General features: G+C 28.4%; 1 protein-coding gene across 3 annotated transcripts in view; it reads right to left on the bottom strand.

Annotated features, from left to right (window-relative positions):
- Positions 1-24,365, bottom strand: part of LOC107452272 (Calcium channel protein beta subunit) — a 151,860-nt gene that overhangs the window by 88,209 nt on the left and 39,286 nt on the right. The window contains exon 1 of one of the 3 annotated variants that reach the window (XM_043044164.2): positions 8,474-8,833. The exons of the other annotated variants lie outside the window; for them this stretch is intronic. Within the exon in view, the coding sequence (XP_042900098.1) occupies positions 8,474-8,494 (21 nt within the window). The 5' untranslated portion in view covers positions 8,495-8,833. Of the gene's footprint in view, positions 1-8,473; positions 8,834-24,365 lie in introns of those variants that run through there. 3 annotated transcript variants of the gene reach the window in all.

Here is a 24,365-nt window from a genome sequence, read left to right as displayed (position 1 = left end):
ATACATATACATATACATATACATATACATATATATATATATATATATATATATATATATATGGTAAAGGGGACTTATGTGCTTTATGTGCAAAAACTAAGAGATAAATTTTAGCTCATTAAGTATTTTTTAACAATAATTTTAACGTTTCCCTGCGTTATGGCCTAATTCTGGTATTATATTTGCAATTAAAACACTAAATTGTAATCGAGCATTTCTCTTTACTACGAAATATATTTTAAACGATGCAGCTTACAATCTCCCTTCAAAACACCATTGTACCAATCCGAAAATTTTAATATTGACCTCGATTGGCTGTTCTATGTCTGCTCAGTCATCATAAGAATTTACACGGAATGTATCTGAGCTGTATTAAATTTGTCTGCGAGATTGCGAACCGAGCAATTCATGATTAACAGTTAATGATGTCCAATCACAATCACAATAAAGCTGCATTTCCAAAAAAATTAGACAACAACCATTTTGCCAATGGACAAAATTTTTTTTTAAAAAAGTTCTTAAATAGTTACACCCTTCTCGCTTATATATAATTGTTTTACACTTACCACTTTTTTTAAAAAAATGTATCATTAACTTTTATCTATTTTGAATGCACATACTTTTTTTTCTATTATTTTCTGCATTGTTGCATTATTTTTTAACTTCATATATAAAACAGAATAATTTAGGATGATTTGGCATAATTTAGTTGTTTTGTAAATTAATTAAATTTATGCTAGAAAGTTAGTGATCATTATTTTCTCCGAAAAAAATGACCCTGAATTCCCCAATGTGATCCTAAATGTTAAATGCTAAAAAAAATTTTAGTTTTAATTAATATTAAAATCTTCCTATGAAACTTTTATCTTACCTTAGTTTGGCTCGTTAACATCGTGATAAATATTTACTTTTAACTTGGTTTTTAGGTATTAAATGTGAACTAAAATAAGTGCCAGGCTATCAATTAATTTATATTTAAGTTGCTAATTTAGATATTTATTCATAACTACCATCATAAATCAACATAAAGCATTTATATTATAAATTATATTATATTATTATATAATATTATATTATAATCATATAACATTATTAATCATTTTATATTATACACATATTATAAATCAACACTTTTAACAAAACCTTTAAAAGTGGAATAATATAAGGGTTTCGAGAAAAAAAACACTTATTGTAACGGTATAATATTCTACAAAATCCTTTTAATTTACAATATAAATAACATGTATTGTGTTACATTTGAAATCAATACATGTTTCTTCCATTGACGATAAATATGGCCTGTGTAGACATGCCCACACTAGGACCATGAGCATGTGTCTATGGCTGTATATGCCTAATACTGACAAATTGAAACTATACACAGCAAAAGTCAACATCAAAATAGTTAAAATAGTATAACATAAATAAAAATTTATAACATAATATAACCGTTTGTTGAAACTCTTGAAAGAAAAGAAAATAATAATAAAAGAGTAAAGAAAAAAATGTAAAATTACTTGTGCTTCTTAGAAGCCTTCTACGATTTTCTCCTAGAATATTCTTAGCGTCATTATGCAACTGCACATAAAAGTGTACATTATCAGTAATGGTAATCTACGATGTCTCATAGAGAAAATTTGACGAATATATATGTATATGCAAGAAGTTAAATGGCCTAACGGTTAATGTAACTGGCATTTGACAAATAAATAATATATATATATATTGCAAAAAACTCAAATCGTGAACAACTTTTTAAGGTTAAAACATATATTAATATNATATAATAATTTTTTTAAGTGTTTATATACCCAACTTCTTTTACAACATTTATTAATTGATTACGAAATTAAATTCGATACTGCATGAATAAAAACATTTATTTCTTAAATTTTTAAATTAATAATTAATTCAATCAGCAATTTCAATTAGTGATCCTTTCAATCAGCAATTTTCAAATTAGTAACTAATTCAAACTAGCCTTAACATTTATTAAGCTCGAGCTCATCGTTATTTCACAAAATAAATTTTGCAATGAAACTTCAAGGGTCAAAAAAGCATATCAAATTGCTCTCTCTAAAGATTGAATTATCTTTTTTTTTTGCATGATTTTCGAAAACATGAACAAAAATCTGAAAGTTCATTTAATAAGACATCATAAATAAATAAAAAAAGGAAAAAACATAAACATCCCCGCAACAAAAATAAATAAATATGAGAATCGGATTATGACTGAATGCACGCTACAGTGGGAAACACATTACCTCAAAACATTTGACTTAAATGTATAAAATTAAAGCAAAAAATTTAAAATTTAGGTGAAAAATATAATAGTCGTTTATTTTCTTTTATTTTTTTGCAATAGCTCTTGACAATATATGTTTTCTCGTGAATATTTCATAAGAAAGTTAGGGATTTGATAAAAGCTTTTTAAGTAAAATCATAAATCAGTGTCCATTATACAACATTCGTTTCGTCGCCATCGATTATTTAACGATTTTATTATTATAATATATTTTACTGAAAAATTACGAAAGCCATTCAATACTAATTTATCACTAGCATTCTATTATTTCTAAAATCCTTGGCAGGTAAGTCAAAAAAGTAACATATCATTTCAAATTATGAAAGATTCATAACATGTATATCTTGATCAACAAATTTAAATTTATATTGACATGGGAAGGGGGGCGAACAACCGTCCATAAAAATTAGAATCACACAAAAATTTACATGGTTTAGTAATGTTTTAGAATTTTCATGTGCTTTAATTTTTTTTTAAAATTATCAATCATTTTGGAGTGAATTTTTTTTCAGTAAATATTTCTCACATAAAAAGAGAAAATTTCTCAAACGTATTAATGTATTGGAATTCACGAAGAGTTTGTTCCGAACTATTTTGTATTATTTCATAGATATCTTATTAAATGTTCTTTTTTTTTGTTTTTGATCCATGATATAAAAAAATAAATTCTTCAACTAGTTTCAAAATTGATAATTTTTAAAATAGCAGTGCTTTTTAGTAACTTTTCTTTATACTTTTGCTCTATTTTCTAAAGAAAGAATAATACGTTTAACAGTAATAATTTTTATAGTTTAAAATAGCCCACGTGACAATTAAAAGGGACAAATTAACCTGTGCATATCCCAGTCTCCCGGATTTCATTTAAACAGTTTATCACATTGCCTTTTGAATTAATTCGTTGCCATTTTAATAAAAACAAATTTGAGCAGCGAAATATTCTTATACAAAAGTTAATCTCGATAGCAAAAATTCAAACTAGCACAAATATCTTTCTAATTTATTTTTGATGTTATGATATGCAACTTTTGTTTTGTTTTATTAAAAATAATATTACATTGCTACCAATTTTTTTGCTAAATCTGTTTTAATTTTTTCAAACTGAAAAAGAGCAAAAAAATAACTACATGTAAAAATATATAAGTTAAAGTTTAAGCTAGTAAATCTAATTATAAAATCTTAATACTTTATTTTTAAATTAATGATAAAATAAATTAATATATATTTTATTGTATAAGCTACTTAGTATATTAAGCACTGTGGAAACTTTAAATTCATATTTTTCTGTTTTTGTATACTGAAAAGCTAAATAATGCCTCATATATGTTTGGCAATACAAGATATTTTATAAATAAAAACTAAAATTGTTCATAACATTTCTAAAAACCAAGTTTCACTAAAAGAAATCAAATGTCAAATATCTGCAACTTAAAGAAATGAAAATTGTTTTTGTCACATGAGCTGTATAATATATTATTGTTCTTTGCTGCCATATTAAATATTTGATGCATCATAATATAGTAAATTTTAGCATCTCTTCTTGAATAGTAATCAATATTTTTAATTCAAATACACATTTATGTTATCTATGAATAAAAAGATCAAAAATAAAAAATTAAAAAATAAAGGCCGGCTCTTCTAATTAAAGGCCGGCTCTTCTAAATAAAAGTCGGTCTGGACTTTTTCAGAAAAGGGTGGCTTCGTTACAACCCTGATAAAAACTAATAATTAAGGTTCAGATTGGTGGATGGACATTTAAAGAACAGATTTACATAAAAATGTTTGAAAATATGCTTCAAATATATAATTAAATAATTTTGAATTGTTTTCTTAGGTGGTGTAAATTGCGTATATATTTTGTCTTACGTAAGTGTTGTATTATATGATATTATTTTTACTTTTATGTTAATTTTAGTAATGTGAGAAAGGTTTTAAATGATTGCGAGTTAGATGCAACCTCTATTTATGGATAATATTTAATACATAATTCTTTAAACATTACATAATATCCCCCTCCCCCCTCTGAAGAAAGAACTGACCAATATGCTAACCTATTGGTTAGAACTTCCCCATTCACACAATTTTAATTAAAATTAAGTAACTTTAGCATATTGTCCAATATTATACATTTATAAGTAAAGTATTACAACAATAGCATTTATATAAAAATAAGCTAATACTTCTGCATAACTTTGTAGAATATAATTTTATAACAATTAATATAATTATAATGCACACATTTTCTTTTCCTGTTAAAAAAAATATTTGTTACACTTTGAAAACATTAACATTGTAGATTCGTAGTGTGGCCGGTGCTTATTGAAAAAAATAATTCGCTCTTCTCTTTCTATCCACCAGCATGTGATGTTCTCATTTTTCGGGCTTCGGTCACACTGCGAATCTACAATGTGTGTATAGATATATAAGATAAAATGCATAAATGCAGAATAAATCGTTCTGTATTTTCTTTACTTTTTATTTTCTGTTTTTTGCTTGATATGTTTTATTTTGTATATATTTCTTACTTAATGTGTTCTATTTTCGTTTAAATTTTTTGAGTGCTCCTCATACTATTTAATTGATATATTTTGCTTTGACTATATTGATACAATATTAGAAAACACTCCTATTTGAGGACATAATCGTGTGAGCTAATGAAGAGATTATATATTTTCTTTATTTTGTTTTCCCGCTTTTTAATAGTTTTTTTTAATAAATAAATAGAAAAATTTTAAAAATATTTTATTTTAATATATATATATATATATATACATATATATATACATACATATATATATATATATATATATAAGTTCAAAATGAAGAATAAAACAAAGAAAAATTATAGACAAAAGAAAAAAAAAGAGGGGGGGGGGTAAATAATAAGTAAAAAAATAGCAAACAACAGTTTATATATACAAAAAAAAGAAAAAAAAGAAATTAAATTTTATTTAAAATACCGAAAAAAAAAGATATAATCCTTTCTTCAGTCCACACGATTATATCCGCAAAATAGAGTGCTTTCTGCTATTGTATCAATAAAGCCAAAGCAAAATATATTAATACAATAGTGTGAGGAGCACTCAAATTTTTTTTTTATAAAATTAACAACAAGTAAAATAGATCACAAAAAGTAAAAATAACATGTAGAAACGGATAATAAAACAAAATAAAAATAAAAAACATTAAGAAGGGACTATAAAGCGAGTAGCAAAATCAGATCAACTTACATGGAAGGAATATTTTTCAAGAATGATTTAAAAATGTTTTCGCAGAAATATTGCCAGATTGCAAAATATGAAAACAAAAGGTGAAAACAAAAGCGCAAATTGAGTGTAACAAGAGGGTTTTAAAGTGTCGTTCTTACTGCACTGCTGAAGTGATTTGTTATTCTGAGCTTTGATTTGTTAATTACCAAGGATGGGCCCGAAATGGATCTGCGCAAGGTAATATTATACTGGATAATTTTAAAAATTGATCATAAATAGTTGAATGAAACTTATTGTTTTTCTTAATTAAATCTAAATTACATAAATAATAATAATAGAATATTTTGATTTTAATAATTTAGAATAATTTGAATAACTTATCATAATCGATCAAATTATCATAATCGTTTCATATAATGTCTTTCAACTATTGCATAATTTTATCTTAAACTATTTTTCATTTGCGCAAGTAAATTAGAAAAAAAAGTAATAGTAGGATGTAAGAGACAGTTGGATAATTAAAAATCTGACTATAGCTTTTTTTACTTTATTATTTTAGTTTTGTACAAAACGGTACATTTGCTTATATTATTAAGTTATTAATAATCAGATTCATGAAACTATTTTATTCAATAAAGTTGAATAAAGAAAATTAATTCTATTTGACTATATATTTGCATTCCATACAAAAATAACATTTTTTAAGTATACGTTATTTGTTTTTTGATTTTGTGATATTTATCATGACTTACATAAATTGATACATATCGTGACAACATAATAAATTATAGTATATATCAAATGTATTATTTGACAGATGTATATAAAATGATAGATAATGATTATTTGCATAAATAAAGAGGAATTTAATCATCAGAAGATTTGTAATAGTTCATAAATATGGGTAAAAACAAATAATTCAAGTACTGTTAATTCTTTACTTGGCATATGTATATCAATAAATAAGTAGAAAAAATATTTAAATTCTACAATAAAACATCCTGAAACAAGAGTTTTAGCCAATATATTTCATGCACGAAATTATCAAAAAATAGCAATCCTTAGTAATAAATTAACGAAATTGTCTGTGCATGCATACATTTTACGCATTTAAAAAATAAATAATAATAATAAGCATATCTCAGGAAAGATGATATTAAAATAAATGATTATATAACAGAAAAAAATAATGATAAAAAAATATAATGAATATAATTTCATAATTAAATTTACTTTTGGTTAGGATACAACATCGTTTTAGTAGACCGCATATTTCAGCGATTGATATGCAGGTTAACAATAAACAAGATTATAAAAAAATGCCAAATAAATTGATTGTTAAATAATTTCGCTTATGTGATGCATTTACGCATACATAATTTTTTTATGAAATATTTTTAAAAGTAGTTTAATTTAATAACGTTACATAGTGCTCATTCCTTTAATTATATTATAATATGCCAGCAAAAAAATCAAAACAAGTCATTTTTTTCTCCCGTCAGGAAAGAGCGAATTAAATTACTGTTCTGTTAACTATGTTCAAAATATAAAGTTCCCTTATGCTTATAGATATAAAATAACAAACTCTTCAAAGCATGATTCAAAATAATATGCAGAATTCAAGCAGTGAACCTCAAAATTTTTTTACCAATTTTATAAAAAATATTGAAAATTTATTCAGATTATATAAAACACTCTCTTTAAATAGACTTAATTAAAATGTTAATTACTGTGCTTTATTTTGTTTTAAAGTTTAGTCACAAATAAGTTAAAATATGAAATAAAATTATTTTTAAAATATTATTTTTAGACTAAAAGTAGTATTTACATGATCCGAAAAAAAAAAAAATAACGCGTGTATAAGCTGTTTCTTTCACCAGCAATCTACTTAAAAAAAAATTTTTTTACTAATTTTAAAAAACTAACTTATTTTAACCAATTTTAATTAATTACTATTTTTTTTCACATTCTTCGCACATCGGTATGTTAAGATATTTTTCTTTGTCATCTTTGGTATTTCTTCCATTGAAAATTTAATAATTTAATTTGTTATATACTAATAATATTAGTAGTTAATAGTTACATTTCAGAATAAATAACATCTTTTCACTATTATTTTTCAATTCAAAAACAGTTCTTGTTTTGGAAATGATTAAAAAAAAGTCAATCTTAGATCAAAGCGTTTACCAAATAAATGATATAAAATTTTAAGTTTCAATAAGCGTATTAAATGTTAAAGCTACCAGTAGTGTAAAACAAAAGAGTTTGAATAACATTTTTATCTACAGATCATTTCTTAATGTATTTCAGAATAAGTTTGCAAACTGATGTTTTTTTATATATTTAATTTACGAAAAGGAGATAAATCTAAAATTCCAATAAGTTTTATTTAATTTTCGCTTTTAGTAAGCAATCACTTAATATTATGAGCTGAGTAAATATTGTCAATAAAAATCAACCAATTTCAAGAATTCTTATGGGTTTTTATTTTAAAAAATTTTTTTTGTTCATTTAAGAAATGTTTTCTTTAACATAATACAACAAATCTTCCTTGACTAATAAATGTCATAAATTTATTTGAAATATCTATGAATAAAAAATGAGATTTGAGAAAAAGGATAAAGCAACAAGTGAATTCGGGTCATTCTGTTAAATCATTTAACTCATAAAAACACTTAGCGCACTGTAATATTAAATGTATTTTTGCAAAACTGTATTTATAATTGGTTTTAATTCCGTATGTTTGGAAATTATTTTTTTATTAGGTAATTCTTCTCAAAGTGCCTAAATCGAGTATGTCTAAACTTGACACTCCCTCAGTGTCAACGATGTATCTCAGTCACTCACACACGCACTCAATTGCACGCACCCCGCACAAAATACGCACTGCTCTTTCTCAAAACCACAGATAATCAACTATAAAACATTTGCAAATAAGAGCACAACAAAACTGAATACTTACAGTTCTGTGAATAAGTTTCATGGATGCTGCAGCGTTTAGATCTAATAATTCCAGAATGCGGATCGCATGAGAGGAAGTGGGCAAAAAAAGGAGGAAAAACAAAAAATTAAGAAACAAAAAAATCGGGAGCGGTGACTATGCAATGCCTATTCCTAGAAAAGAATGAAATCCTATGCAGCACTAATCACTAATCAAAATTGTAAGGTTTTTTTCTTTTTTGAGGACATTAAATTAGTGTTTGAACTAGAGCTCTAATTTCTAGCGATGTACGGGGCATTCCTGTAAGTGCTGTTCGCGGATTCCACTTTTCTTCTGGAGGGGGGAAGAGCAGAGATGCTTTGGGTTTACCTAAGGGTCGAATGAAGGCTCCGTCGCGCCAACTTGGCGACCACCATACACAAATTACGTTGCCAGGTGATGCACAGTTTTGTTTATTAGCAACAAAAACTTCACGGGAAAATAATATCCATCCTAGTCAAACGTCAAGGAAAAATTTCGAATTGATTTGTTCTTGATTCCCTGAGTGTATTCTTAAATATATTTACCGTCAATTACTAATTTTATGCTCTGTTTCTCAATGAGTAATTAGTAATATTATGTTCAAGTTAATAACATAGGTATTAAATAACTATATTGTTGATTTTTGCAAAAAAGGGATGGTGTCGAATATTGATTATTCAGAAATAAATTATTTCCTTTTTTTAAAATAAAAATTAGCAACATTTGTTTTTTATTATACTTTCTTTATTATAAATGACTCTTATTAGACTCACATAAAAACACGCATATTTTCAGTTTTTGCTTAAATTAATTTGATCTCAGAGCGCGGAAAAAACCTATGCCATTAAGTAGATATTATTGTATTTTTTGATTTTTATTAAAGCAACGAGAAGTAAATAGGAAACAATTTGAATTACACAATAAAAAACAAATAAAAAAATAATTATCTGCACTTTTTAAAGTAACAAAATTTTTATATTATTTCAAAAGTCATCACTTGTAATCTCGGTAACAAAAATCTTTTAGCTCTACAATGGGTACCGCAGATTATCATAGCTTTAGCATCTTATTCTCTGTTTTTAAATAAATAAAAAAAATCAAAAAAATCTTGGGCATGCTTGAGTGTTGTGTACTATTTTCGCTACACATACGCGGTACATAAATTTAGTCAAATTTTTACAATACTAGTCTCATCTAACTGTATTAGGACCACTTTAAAATGCGTAAAAAATTATGTATCTTATACTCGAATATGCTTCGAGTATTTTTAATTTAAGTAGTCAAAGATATTATTACTTTAAAAACTGAGTCTTACAAATAAGAATTTTTTTTTAAAATTAGTATGAACATTTGCTAAGAAACGTACGTTATGAGTAAAATAAACTTTATGTCAACCAAACTAGTCCAAAATTAACTAGTGGAATCACATTAATCAGATTGCATCTAAGCCTCATAATATTAATGTTTAAAACCATAACCTGTAAAATTATTCTTGGTTAGAAAACTACATTTTTGTAACTGAATTCATAACTGAAGTTATCGTATGGTCAACCAAAAAAATCATTAAGTTTGCACCTTAGTTCTTGATATCCGATCATTAGATCAAAAGTTATAAAGCATCAGCTCTATCATGTTGCGCATTATCTGACAAATCAATGCATATAAAACCACTGTTTTAATCTCATATATTAAGTGAAAGAGAAATATTTTTCAAGCAGTGCTAGAGGAAGAGAAAGTTAGAAAGAAAATGTCGTTTTAGGAACATTCACATCCATATTACTTAAATATAAATCGTAACAACAATTCGATGAGTTCTAATTTGATATTTTAAATCAGAGTATAACTTTTGTTGCTAAAATTTGCTTGCATACACAAATAAATTTACACATTCTCACGTTTTTTTAATAATATTTTATAACTTTATAAATACATTTACAGAATAAACTAATTCTATTTACATTATTAAATAGTTATATATTTTTCAAATAAGCCCTGTTATATACATTTGTAATTGTATAAAAAAATTGAGTGCAGTTTTATTTTTTCATGTCGGTATTAGCACTTCATAACAATCAACATTTTTATACGTCTATAAAACAAAATAACAGAAGAATTTTATTATTTTAAACGCTTTAAAATTACATTAAGTATAGTTTTCTTATGAAGTAGGCACCACAATTTCATTTTAATTTTCGCTTTATTTTGAATTAATTTTTACCACTGGATCTTAGGTTGTTTTTATATTAAGAATTTTATGGTTGTTAAGTTAATAGTTAATAAAGTTATTTAGTTAATATAAGTTTGATTTCTTAAATTGTAGTACAGTGCACAAAATAAAAAATGGACCACACTGAATAACTTTTCGATCTAATGATTGGATTTTCACGTTCTAATCTTAAGCTTAAACGTTTGAGGGAGTGACTTCAAATATGCTAATTAATTAGTGCAGGCGATATTTTAAGTTACGAAATCGAACATAAAAACGTACTGTATCTGAATAAAAATACCTTTTTCAACAGATTCAGATTTCTAACCCCCAAAATATAGAGGGTAGCCGCAATCTGGAAAATATGTTCCCCATAGTTTGGTCAGGAGAGCTGTCGAAAACTTGGGACCTCTTAATTTTAATTTTAATTTTTTGCATATTTCGCCATAACTTCAGAACTTTTTAAGCGAATCGAAATCTTTTTAAACACAATTATGAAATTCGTTCATCCGTTGAAAATTTTTATAAAATCTGGAGAAAATTATCATATTATCCTGAGAAAATTCCAAAAATATATAACTTTAAGTAAATATTTAATTCTTTTTCTTAATTTATTAAATAGTAGTCCAAACAATTTTGAATTCTAAGGCATACATTTTTTGTATCATTTTAAAGGATGTAATTTTATATGGCTAAACCCAAAGTTTGAGCGAAATCGGTCGAATAGTTCCTGATAAATTGAGTTTTAAAAATTCGGTTTCCTTCTGATACGATTTTTTTAAATTCAATTTCTTTGGAATTGTTTGACCGACCTTGTTCAAAATTTGTATTTTGCCAAATAAAATTATATCCTTTAAAATGATGTAAAATTATGCACCTTACAATTCAATTGCAATACATTTTTTTACTATTATTAAATAAAATAAAAGTTCTCGAGATATGGCGAAATACACAAAAAATAAAACTAACGTTAAGAGATCGAAACTTTGGACTGCACTCGTGACCAAACTATGGGGACCATATTTCTCAGTTTGAGGCTTCCCCCTACATTTTGGGGGTCAAAAATCCGAATCCGTCGAAAAAAAGGTATGTTTATTCAGAGAAATTACATTTTTGTGACTGATTTCTGCACTGATTATTTAGCATATTTAAGCCCCCCCCTCGAATCATTAATATTGAGTCATAGAACGTGAAAATCCGTTCTTTGAATCAAAAGCTATTTAGGGTGGTCCGTTTTTTTTCTATTTTGCGTATTGTACATTTACCAATTACGTGTGTGTTACATTTCTAAATCAATTTAGAACAAATTTAAATGATGATTGAAGATTTATAGCTTTTTTCCTTACATTGGTTAATTTAAAGAAATTCATGTAAATGCAATTAAATTTTAATTAATGATGCTTAAATATTTAGCTTAAATATTATAATGATGCTTAAATATTTAGATTAATATTGATCATAAAATAAACTAGAAGTCATAAATTTTACAAGTCTTTCTTAAGTTTCTCTTCAAGTCTTTTAAAACTTTAAAATATGAGTTTTGATCATTTATAAAGCACCATAACTGATAAAACTTAAAAAAAGGACTAATATCAAAATTAAACAAAAAAACTTTTAACTTAATGGAATTTTCACACACCTTCTATCATTATTATCTTATCACTAAGCAAATTTATTTTAGGGATAAACATTCACTGTATTTTACGACCAAGTGCGAAGTATAATAGACTTATTCAGGTTTAGGTGACGAGAATTAATTCTAATAATCTCCCATCCTGTACCTTCATTTCCATGTTTTGGAGTCTAACAAAAACACTCCTAATCCTCTGAGGAATTCTTGCCTGGAATCTTTTCAGTCAGCTCTTTCATATCTGTAAGCGCGCATAAATTTCTGCCAGCTGCTTGTGCTTTGCAGTACATATTTTGGTGTGAATTGTTCACGGAATGTTTAGATGAAAATTTCTAAAGAAAATTAAGAAGAAAAAAAATATCACGGTATAGTAATAAATAAATAAAAATTTAAAAGCATTTTATTTTATTTTATTTTATAACTGGCATTGCACACCTGACTCAATTTTGAGTTTATGACTATCAATGTTCAACTCCGTAGCCTTGTAAATTTGAAACCAATCCAGAAGACAAGAGAACTCTTGGATAAACTATTGGACAAAACTATCCTTCGTGGAGCACTTTTTGATAGAACAAACCCGCATTTGCGTTACAGGGAGAGGAAAAACCAGAAACCCCTACAGTTAGCCTGACAGCAAGTGGACTCTAACCCACGATCCATCCACCACTGAGGATATTTTATGGCTGCACTGTGGTCGGCTTGAGCCGGGTGAGAAATTCGTATCGACAAGTCATCGCTGGAATACGAACTCCGGTCTCATCATTGGAAAGCGAAAACTCTAACCCCAGAGCCACTGCAACTCAATATGCAGAAACATTTTTGTTTTACAACCCTCGATAAACAGCCGACCCAATTTTGGGCTTACGAGAATGTTCAATTCCGTAGCCTTGGAATTTTGAATCCAATCCAGAAGACAAGTGAACTCCTGGTTTAAGTATTGGGAGAAAAGTTTGCCTTCGGGGAGGACTTTTTGATGTATCTATCCCGCATTTGCGTTGCAGGGAGAGAAAAACCACGAAAATCTCTCACGGTTAGCCAGGCGGCAAGGGAACTCTAACACATGATCCGTCTTCAACTGAGGATATTTTACGTCAGCACTGTGGTTGGTGCAAGCCGGATGCGGAATTCGTATAGATCAGCCATCACGAGATTCGAACTCGGCTCACCTCATTGGAAGGCGAACGGTCTATCCCTTTAGCTAAATCACAAATATCACAATTTTAGGCAAAATTTTGCAGAACGACAAATGAGTTCAAATGTATAAGGTGTTCCATATTAACCGAGCTCTTAATATGCACTTTTAGAATTTTTGCAAACAATGAAGTCAGAAAAGTTCAATTAACTTTACAGAGGTTAACATTTAAATGATCAAGATCAAAAATGCTTTCAAATTCCTATCACTTACCATTGAGGTCAATCAGAGTGAAGGAAGGATTAAAATCATCCAAAGTCAGTATATTCACCTAAAATATTATTGAAAACAGTTTCCGGTGGAACTGTAAGGGGGAAAATATAGTTCGACTTAGCGTAAGGTGTCCTACTATTCAAAAAACGTTTTTTTTTTCATATACATATATAGATTTTAATCCCCTCTTCGAGGTTATCTCAGTAATTATTAGTCAGAGCTTTAAAATGTGTTTGTTTTTATCTCATTTAAAGAATAACTTAATGCCCTAAATTTGCTTTTAAAAGGATATTTAAAATACACTCATGGACAAAAAAATTTGCGCACCTAGAAGGAGTCATCAAAATGAAACGAAATTTTACATACGTAATGACTACTTACTTTGATATAAGTAAATGATTGGAAAATCAAAGAAAAAAGATAATCTTTGATTTTCTAATAATTTACTTACATCAAAGTAGTCATTACGTATGTAAAATTTCGTTTCATTTTGACGATTCCTTCTCGGTGCGCTAATTTTTTTATCCATGAGTGTATATATGAAGGATGGTTTTTATGGGATACCCTGTATGATAAATGTAATATTTATTTGGAAATGTTTGATGTTAATATTTTTACACACAAAATACCCATTAATTCTCAGAGGTCCATGTTTACAAGGTATAACATAATATTAATGTTCTTTAAAATAAATATTTTCAAGATGTGTTATAAAATTTGGAGCAAAATTTGGAAGTATATTTTTCAATTGGTTGAGATATCTTATTCAAAATAAATATTCCAACTTGCTTGGAATATAATCTTAATGAAATCTTTTATTAAGGTGTTATGTAAATAATATTAAAAGAAGTAAAAAAAAACAGATATTGATATTTTGCAATGCATATTATATTGCGTATTAAAAATATCATTACCGATTATGTTACAAATAAATTAATTACATTAAATAGGAAAAAGCCTTTAAAATCAGATTTATTTAAAATATTTTTAATCATTTTGATTTAATTCCAAAACAGTTCAAAAATAAAGAATAACTATGCAAAGTGATTTATCATTAATTGTTTTAAACAAATACATTTAAGTATGTATTTCGCAAAATTTGAAAAAGCAAAAATCTAGAATAGAATAGATCGTATGATATACAAAGGTGCAAAGCATAACAATTAGCATTATCGAGATAGTTATATGAAAATCACTTTCTGATAATTTTCGAAACCTCACAAGGCATTCTTCTATCAAATCTAAAATTACACAAACTTCATTTTAGTTTCATTTCAGATCATTTTTATTATCTTATAGATTTAAAGTTAAGATGTAAGTTTCATGAAGAAATAATAATAATCTCCTCAAATCTTAGTGAAACAAAATATATAATTGAAGCCTTTTTATCTATATTTATGAAAATAATTTTAATGGGTCGTATTTGTGCATTCGCTAAACTTTCAAGCGTAACTTTCATTTTTCCTTTTATAAGGCTAAAGGGCATAGCAAAAACTTACATTAAACACTTACCAATGAAATTATAATTTTTGTGGTTTTTAGCTATTCAACGAATTAAATTTTTTATTCAAAGAATTTTAGGCGGGTTATAAAATTTCCTTTATCTTTAATCATATTTCGAAAAATCGTAACTAAAGTTTTATAAAGACGCTCTTTTCCTTTGAGTCAATTACATAGACTCAGAGAATAGTCTTTAATGTTTCTCCGTTAAGTGCAGGAAAAAAAAAGTCTAAGTGAAGGTAAGTTAATACAATTATTCCCCCAACAGAGCTATCGAGTGACTAAACTGGGAGCATTCTTAAAGGGGAAAAATAAAAGCTTTTAAGGCTCTGAATTCGTGTTTAAGGCTCTTGTCAAAGACTTTAGAAGAATTTATCCTCTTTTTGTTGTGGATAAATATAAATAGATAAAACTCACTAGATTGGCCATATTTTTCTTTAAAAAAATATGAGTTTCTAAGAGTATTTACTACAGTTAATGCAGCAATTTAATTCAGAGCGTATATATTTATTTTTGACTCGAATCTTTAAATTTCCTTTAAATTGAATATACTTTCTACCCACTGATATTTACTTAGGGGAGTGTCGGGTACACCCGCCCACTGTCAATTTCATATGTATAGCATATTTTTTCAAGTCAATGGGCCATCGGACATTAATTGTTATATTAAAAAAAGATTATTTTCAAAGTTTCAAGTATTTATGCAGCTGGTAACATGGTAAACAATAGTTTTGAAAATATGTTGAATACATTAGTCATGAAATTAAGTAATTAAAAATTAGTAAGAAAAATTGGTTGAATGTTTCGATTAAACTTCATTTTAATACTAAAAAAATAATTTTTTCTATACATACGCATTAAAGTATGTAGTCTAAAGTTCAATTTGCACAAAGAAAGAAGTTTATGTGTGAAAAATTGTTCGAGTCAATTTACAAATTTACAAAAAAAATTGGATTTCGGGTAGCCCCGCTCACATGAATGTCGGGTACCACAGCCCAATTTTATTTCGTCGATAAATGTACGGTTGCAAAGATTATTATTTTATTGCTTCAAATTTGAATGTTATATGCATTTTTAACAACAAATATTGTTGTTATTAAATGATTGTTATTAAATGATAGAATTCACTAAAAGTCTATAAATATGTAATAAATAAAATAACTTTGTGATAAAAATGATAAATGAGGTTTATCTATTGTCAATACATTGGTCATTTTCATTTACACCTGAAAAAACAGTAAAAAAACATAATTTTTGTGACTGGACGGGGCTACTCGACGCATTTGGAAAAGAGCTGAGAAACATGTTTCTTTAAATTTTTATTTTTTTAAGTTAAACTATTCTTTTTTTGGTTTATTCTTTTTGCATTATTTAATTAGATGATAAAACAATAGAAACATACAAATATATTGATTATTACTCAATATTATACAGAAATATAAGCAATACTCCTTAAGTGGGTGGAGCTACCCGACTCTCCCCTAATTTTTATCATTTTAGATCCAGAGTTATTGTGAATAAATGTAAAACATCGAGTTTCGCCTCCTACTCTCTAACACCAAAAGGTTACTATACTGTAAAAATTAATTATAACACATTACGGTCAAAAGATTAAAATCATTTTGATCTTAAAATCATTCCTTTTATCGTATCTATAATTACTACAGATATCATCTTCAGTTTCAATACATAAATCATGAGTACGAAGCAAGATAAATTCATCGTATCGTATATATTAACAATACAGATATTATCTTCATTTTTAATTCCTAAATCATGAGTACGAAGCAAGATAAATTTTCTTGTGGTATAAATTGTTTATTAAAATTATATAATTCAGAAAATCAAAAACAATAAACCATCAATAAATTCAAAAATAAATAAGTTTCATGATAAAGGAATTAGCCAGAATAAAAATAAGTAAGCCAGAAATGGCGAAAAATTAAATCCTCACGAAACAATTTTCCATATTAAAAACAATTATGAAAAAGTCAAAGAATAAGTAGAATTTTCCAGTATTTAAAATCACAATTAAGGATATATTTATAATCATATTAATAAACTGAAATGACATTTCTTAGTTTTGAAAATAGAATATTTCTAAAGACATTCTGGATATCGTATTAATTTAGTCTTTGTTTTTAATTAATTATTTTTTAAATTTTCTTTATTTATTAAAAGTCTTTTTGCTTATTATTATTTTTTTCCTTTGATTCTTCTTGTTTTCTGTGATAAATTTTATTTAATCGCCAGAATGGTCATATTTTTTTTTTCGCGAAAGGGGGAGTATAACATTATTCTTGATTTCCAGTCAGCGCTTACATACTTGCAATGCTTACAAAGCATACATTCTAAATTTTAATTTTAAAACAACTCAATATTTCGTGTCATTATATAATTACAATCTTATTCTTTTTTCGCAATAAATATGTTCAAAGATTGTAGTTTGTTAAAAGTTAAGTACAGAAGTTCTTTTTTAACTTTTGTTATAGATTTTTTTTAAAAAAACGGGGGTAAGGTTTTTTAAAGCCAGAACATATTCCAGAAAAATTAAAATTCTTTTGATTTAACCATGTTTTTGTTTTAGCTGTTTTATGTTAAGGACGTTTTTGATCATGCTAAGTAAAGTATATGTACATGTAGTAGTAAAAAATAGATGTCCTACAATCTATGGAATCATTTAACATGTAACGCTTGAAATAAACTGATTAAGAAGTAACCTGTCGGTTGAAAGTAAATATCTAATCATTTTTCTTTTATTTTATTTTCAGATTGAACGAACTTGCTTCACCTCCATTGTTATAAAAATAATTAAATTAAATTGTTTTCGCCAAACAGCTCTAAAAAAAGAGTAATTAAGAAAAGTCGTTGGCTCCGGAAAATTTCTCTCATATAAAGCACCAATGGGTTTAGTTTCGCGAAATCGATGATTTTTTTTCCTAACGTCGCCAACAAAAAGCTGATGCTTTTTGCTGTCTACTAGAGCTATAAGTTGCGCAATATTGTATTTAAGCAAGCGAGATGTATTTTACCAATGAAGATCTTCCAAAATTCGCTTCTCATTGATTTAAATAAATTATTTGTTTTTACCTTGCTATACTAACTAAATTGTTTCTTTCCTTTCTTAAATATTCCACGAGTTTATGTTAGAGTATGGGACTTGAAATTGTTGTGTTTGTAAACTCTGAACTTTATATTTGTATATATAAGGTATTCTGTGAATAATTCTTTGTTGATAATATTACTATCGTGCGTACAATTCCAAACTAAAACGCATAAAATTATTATCCGATCAGTACAAGAAGTGATTTTAATTTGCGAAGCAATCCGATGAAAGCTGTTTCATGCGCTAGGGAGCTCACCAAGTAGATAGTCGGGCACCCCTAGTTTCTAATCGAGCAGTTCCCAGCAGATCACCGAAGTCTGGCAGCTGACAGTGTGCGGGTGAGTGATCACTTGAATCAGTCTGCGTAGGGACCGAGGGCGTGCGGTATGGGTCCTCGTTAAACTGTGCTACCGTAAAGTGCTCGACTTCGCACGCAGGTCGTCGGGCTACCGAAGCTGGGGTGCCATCCCCTCTGCAGAGGATCAAAATTGTGATGACTCGTCTTTGGATCATCCTCAGGGATGTTTCCCAGACATTCGCCAATAGCCCATTGTGCAGCTCTAGTGCGACGTAAATGAACTACAACTACAACAACTCTAATCGAGCATAGTTATCATTTAAAAGGCTTATCTCTTGTTAGTGATTTTACATGTTTATTGAAATTTTTTTGGTAATCCGTCTAATACAACATTTTTAGTTTGGCAAAAGTATTTAATTATAGTGGACTTCAGTAAACGAAAAATATACTATTATTCAAAATTAAGCAAATTATCTTCATTGTGGTGATTATCTTCAGAGCTATTGAGCAGATTTAAATGAAATTATTTATTTACATAGGTCGATATTTAATTGTTATAATACACACTCGTGAGCGGGTGTAATGTATATGTATGAAACGTTGATAGCAGAATCGAATGCATAAAATGGGTTATTGGGGGTGTTTCCCCTACATAAAGATATGGTCTTGCAAAGTGATTTCAGGTTGGAAATTAGACAATTTAGAAATTCCTCAGGCAATTATTTCGCGATTCAGCAACATCATTTTGCAGCCTTGTTCTTTTCACATGACGCCTCACCGTGATCTATGGCTTTAAGACCCGGAGATCTGGTCGGAGAATATTTTAAATGTTCATAAAGCTCGATCCTGTGTGGTCGTGTGTTGTTGTCTATTGAAATATTGAGCACACGTCAGTTTTGAGACTTTATCCCTTCACTTGACAAAATATCTCTAGTAAAAATGAGTGGGCTATAATAAAAGAAACCGGTTCTCAGCTGTTATTATAGACAATTTCTCAAATTTTTGAAGTTAAATAGAAGTGTTCAAACGGTTCATACTTTCAAGTAGTAAGATGCAAGGATCTTTCTCACCAATATCCAAGAAACTAATTATTACAGCAGCGGTCTGGGGGAACTACTTGTTCAATGGTTGCACACTTTTTTGTTTCATTAGAGCTCATCTGATCAAGTGAAAATGTTTGCTGAATGGATTTTTCCTACCCAGATTTCAAGAATTCGACCGCATTTGAAGCACTTTTAAAAAAGCTCCCCTGAAACTCCCTTCCAATGACCCTCGAGGGTCTGAAAGCGAAATTTTTAAGCGAGTGTGAACAATTCCCACAAGAACTTTTAAGCGAATTTATTTCTGGAACAAAATTACTTTTCTAGACCTACAGATCTGTGTGGTGGCTGTAAGCTCTATTAATACAATTTTTTGTACTGATATGTGACTACTGTTTCAAATTATTCGACACAGGTAAGCGAACATGCGTGTGTATATTACAACTATTGAAATATCAATTAATTTATATTGCTCAAATTTATGTTCATAACAAGTTTTTGAAATCTATCCATTATTTATATAGATAATCGAAGGAATGTAAAAGTACTCTTAATTCTAAGCATCAGAATACATAAATAAAAAGAAATTTATGTTAAGAGAGTGTTTTTCAAATGACAGACTTCCTTGTTCCGGTCATATTTTTCTGAAAACGAGCTTAGTTGACATCGTTGTTTGCCAAAAACCTTATTGTTCAAGAATATAAATACTCAATACTAATTGCTTAAAAGACCTCTCTCCTCTCGGTCAAACTCAACTGTAGAATAAGTAGACAAGAGGAGAGAAAATTGCTAGCTAACATACTTTTAATCCTCTTTATTTAAATGTCAAAAATATGATGATGATTGAATTTTACTGTATTCGGTAGTATCTTTTAATACATCTAAAATACTTCTAAAATCTAAAATACACCTAATTAGAGTTAGAGAAATAAAGTGTAAGGTATTTTAGATTTTCAATTAACTTTTTATGACAAAATTCTTCTAATTAAGGTTTGAAATCATTATTTCCAGTTGAGTAGTTAAGTAGTATACATTTGCGTTTTAAGAACTATAACTCCTACTTTTTATGATTTAAGAATCCTTAATCATAAGAAGTAGGAGATCATAAAAATACTTCGTTGATTTCAAAAATTAATTCGTCACGAAATCATGTGATTTCTGACGAAATGCGAACTCACAAATATATGACGAAAATGTTTCCTCATCTCGGGACCTCATTGCAGTGCATTAGCATTACTAAAATGAAGGCTAGAGGATCGAAGCTAGAATGACAGAACAAGCCTAACGGCCTGTATGGAGGTCGAGGAGTCGTCCCCCCATATTATCACCACGATCAACAATTAGGCATACAAGGTTTACAATATGAGGCCCTACGAGTAGCTCATTTTTTTTTCTTTGGAAAAAAATAAAATATTGAAATATTGATTTACTTTTGGAGAAATTCATATCTTAAAGAAATGACGATAATTACTTCTTTACTTTATTACAATTATTTTTACTTAGCAGAATTTTTGCTTGGAGCATATACCAGGAACCGGTTTCGTCAAAAACAAAGAAAGTTGCGTGGTATTCGAATATTAATTGTTTACACCACGTCTGTCTTTAGATTTCTTTTAGAAAAAGTACTTTTTTATGCAATTCACGATATCAGAATTTTTCAGCATAATCTAAATCAGTTTTCATCACTTAAGACAGCAATAAGATTTAATTTTCAAAATCCGTAAAAACAAAAATGAATTTTGAAAGATGTTGTCAAATAATTTGACAACATCAAACATTTGTTAAGTAGAAAAATATATCAAAGAAATTAACATCAAAAATTAAATTAAAAATTTTAGAGGGTTAGAGGTCTCTTTAAAAAAAAGAAAAGTTTTAAATTGTGTTCGAGCATTTTCTTCTCTTGCAAGATAATTTTTTCAAAACTGAAAATAGCTTTTTTCTCTCTAGAAGTGACCATGTATTTTTATTTGATTTGCAAGGAAAAATTCCGGATCAAGTTATAGTAAAAAATATCGGCCGCCTGGGTGCGTAAAATTAATTTTAACGTAGAATCAATTTTTACTGTAAAGTTTTATGCTGTATGCTTTATCATGATAATCACTTAACTATAGTGATTTTACATAAATATTACTATAGAAATTGTGACAAATCAGAATTTCTGTCCCGTAAAATTTTTCGGTAATAATAACCGCCTCTCTGGTGCCTATGCATTTTATCTGAATTTAATTCAGAATTTTTTACATTGAATGAATTATTTAGAAGAACAAACTATTTCAATAAATTACAGATTCAAGCGAAATTGTTTTATTTTATATACTAAAAGTCAAATGCAATCAAAAACTGATATTTAGAAGTAAAAACATCAACTACTAATGTGGGAATAAAAGAGGACGTGTCAATCAATGTATTCATTAAAACACACTTCGACAGCTAATAGTGAGGATTCTGTTATCGTCGCGGTCTGCTTTCTTTCTATCTCCTAAGTAAGTCACGTGGTATGAAGCTCCCAATTATCGTAATGGAGTTGCCCTCAACGAGATATTCATTATTAATAACACTCACTTTCAGAGATGCTTCAAATCATAATAGTGATGAAGTTCAATGCAAGAATTTCGCATCGTTGTTCTGAGATTCTAACACAAAATCTTTGATTTTTCTTTCTCCTTTGAAGTTCGTAGATTTTGCAGTTAAATATCGTTCATTGATGAAATTGCATCGAATCCATTTAATTATTACTCCATTATTACCACCATTACTAATTATTATCCATTTAATTACGAGATATTCATTATTAATAACACTCACTTTCAGAGATGCTTCAAGTCATGATAGTGATGAAGTTCAATACTAGAGTTTCGCATCGTTGTTCTGAGATTCTAACACAAAACCTTTGCTTTTTCTTTTTCTTTTGAATTTCGTAAATTTTGCAGTTAAATATCGTTAAATAATGAAATTGTTTCGAATACATTTAATTATTACAATACTTTTAAATGAGTGTAGTAATTGAATAATACTTTGAAAAATTAAAAATTACAGCTTTTCGATTTAAAAAAGTGAAAATATAATAAAATAGTATTATTTTGAACATATAGTGCAAAAATATAAATCATTCTGTATTTCAGTACATGAAATTGTCATGTGCAGTGGGCAAAAAAATAAATGGACCACCACGAATTATGTTTACACTAATGATTTGATCTTCAAGTTCTAGGATTCAATCTTAATGGTTCAAAGGTGTGCCCTCAAATATGCTAATTAATAAGAACAGACGATGTTTTAAGTTACGAAATCAGACGCAAAAACGTACTTTCTCCAAATAAACAGACCTTTTTTTCGACGGCTTCGGATTCTTGACCCTCAAAATATAGGGGTTGGCTGAAATCTAGGAAATGTGGTCCCCATAGTTTGGTCAGGAGAGCGGTCCTAAGTTTGAACCACTTAATGTTAATTTTATTTTTTGAGTATTTCACCATATCTATAGAAATTTTTCAGAAAATTAGAAACTTTTGCACACAACTATAAAGTTCGTTTATCCAAAAATTATTCCATAAAAATATAACTTTTAGTAAAGATTTATTATTTTTTATTATTTTATTTAATAATAGTTGAAAAAATTTCGAATTGCATGGTGTACTATTTTTTACATTATTTTAAAGGGTGTAATTTTAGATGGCGAAATACAAAATTTGAACGAATTCATTCAAAATAGCTCCTGAGAAATTGAATTTTAAAAATACAGCTTTTTAGCTCTCTTGACCAAACTAAGGAGGCCATATTTTCCTAATTGTGGCTATTCTCTTTATTTTGGGGCTCACAATTCCTAATCGATCGGAAAAAGGTATGTTTATTCAGAGAAAATACATGTTTTTGTCTGATTTCATAACTTAAAATATTGCATGCACTTATTAATTACCCTATTTGAAGTCACCCTTTCGAACCATTAAGATTGAGTCTTAGAACGTGAAGATCCGATCATTAGATCAAAAGTTATTCAAGGTAGTCCGTTTTTTACTTTGCGCACTGTACACACATATGCGTAACTGAAAGTAACTCTACAGGGTGTCCCAAAAGGTCGTTTACAAACTTAACATGCTGGTCTGTCATATCATGATGAACAAGATTTACATAGGAACTTGTGTCCGAAAATTAAAACTGCGACCGCTAGAGGGCGATAATTGCACGAAAACGGGAGAGTGGGAAAAACAATCATTTCAGGCGTGGACGTTGAAGGAGAAGGATGAATGAGTTTAGTAACGCAGAAATGGCCGACATGCATTACGTATACGGCGCCGCTGATGGAAATGGACGAGCCGCGGCACGGACGTACCTTGAGCGCTTCCCAAACAGACGTCAGCCAAGTCATGTTTTGTTTGGACGATTGCACCGCAGATTATGTGAATCAGGTGCTTTCGTAGCACGTAGCCACATCGGTCGAGAACGTGCTACACGCACACCTGTCGTAGAGGAAACCGTGCTACAGGAGTATGCCATCAACCCGCAAAGAAGTCTCCGAGAAGGCGAACGTGTCTTGGGTGTAGCTCGTTCCACCATAATGCGCATACTGCACGATGACATGCAACACCCTTACCACTTCCAAAAAGTACAGGCATTGTGCGCTGACGATTATCCCAAACGCATTGCATTCTCACGCTGGTATTTGCAACAGCGGGTCGCACAGCCAGATTTTCCATCATGGATTTTGTTTTC

The sequence above is a fragment of the Parasteatoda tepidariorum genome, chromosome 7, assembly GCF_043381705.1.
Source record: "Parasteatoda tepidariorum isolate YZ-2023 chromosome 7, CAS_Ptep_4.0, whole genome shotgun sequence".
Classification (NCBI taxonomy): Eukaryota; Metazoa; Arthropoda; class Arachnida; order Araneae; family Theridiidae; genus Parasteatoda; species Parasteatoda tepidariorum.
This window is presented reverse-complemented; position numbering and strand designations above follow the sequence as displayed.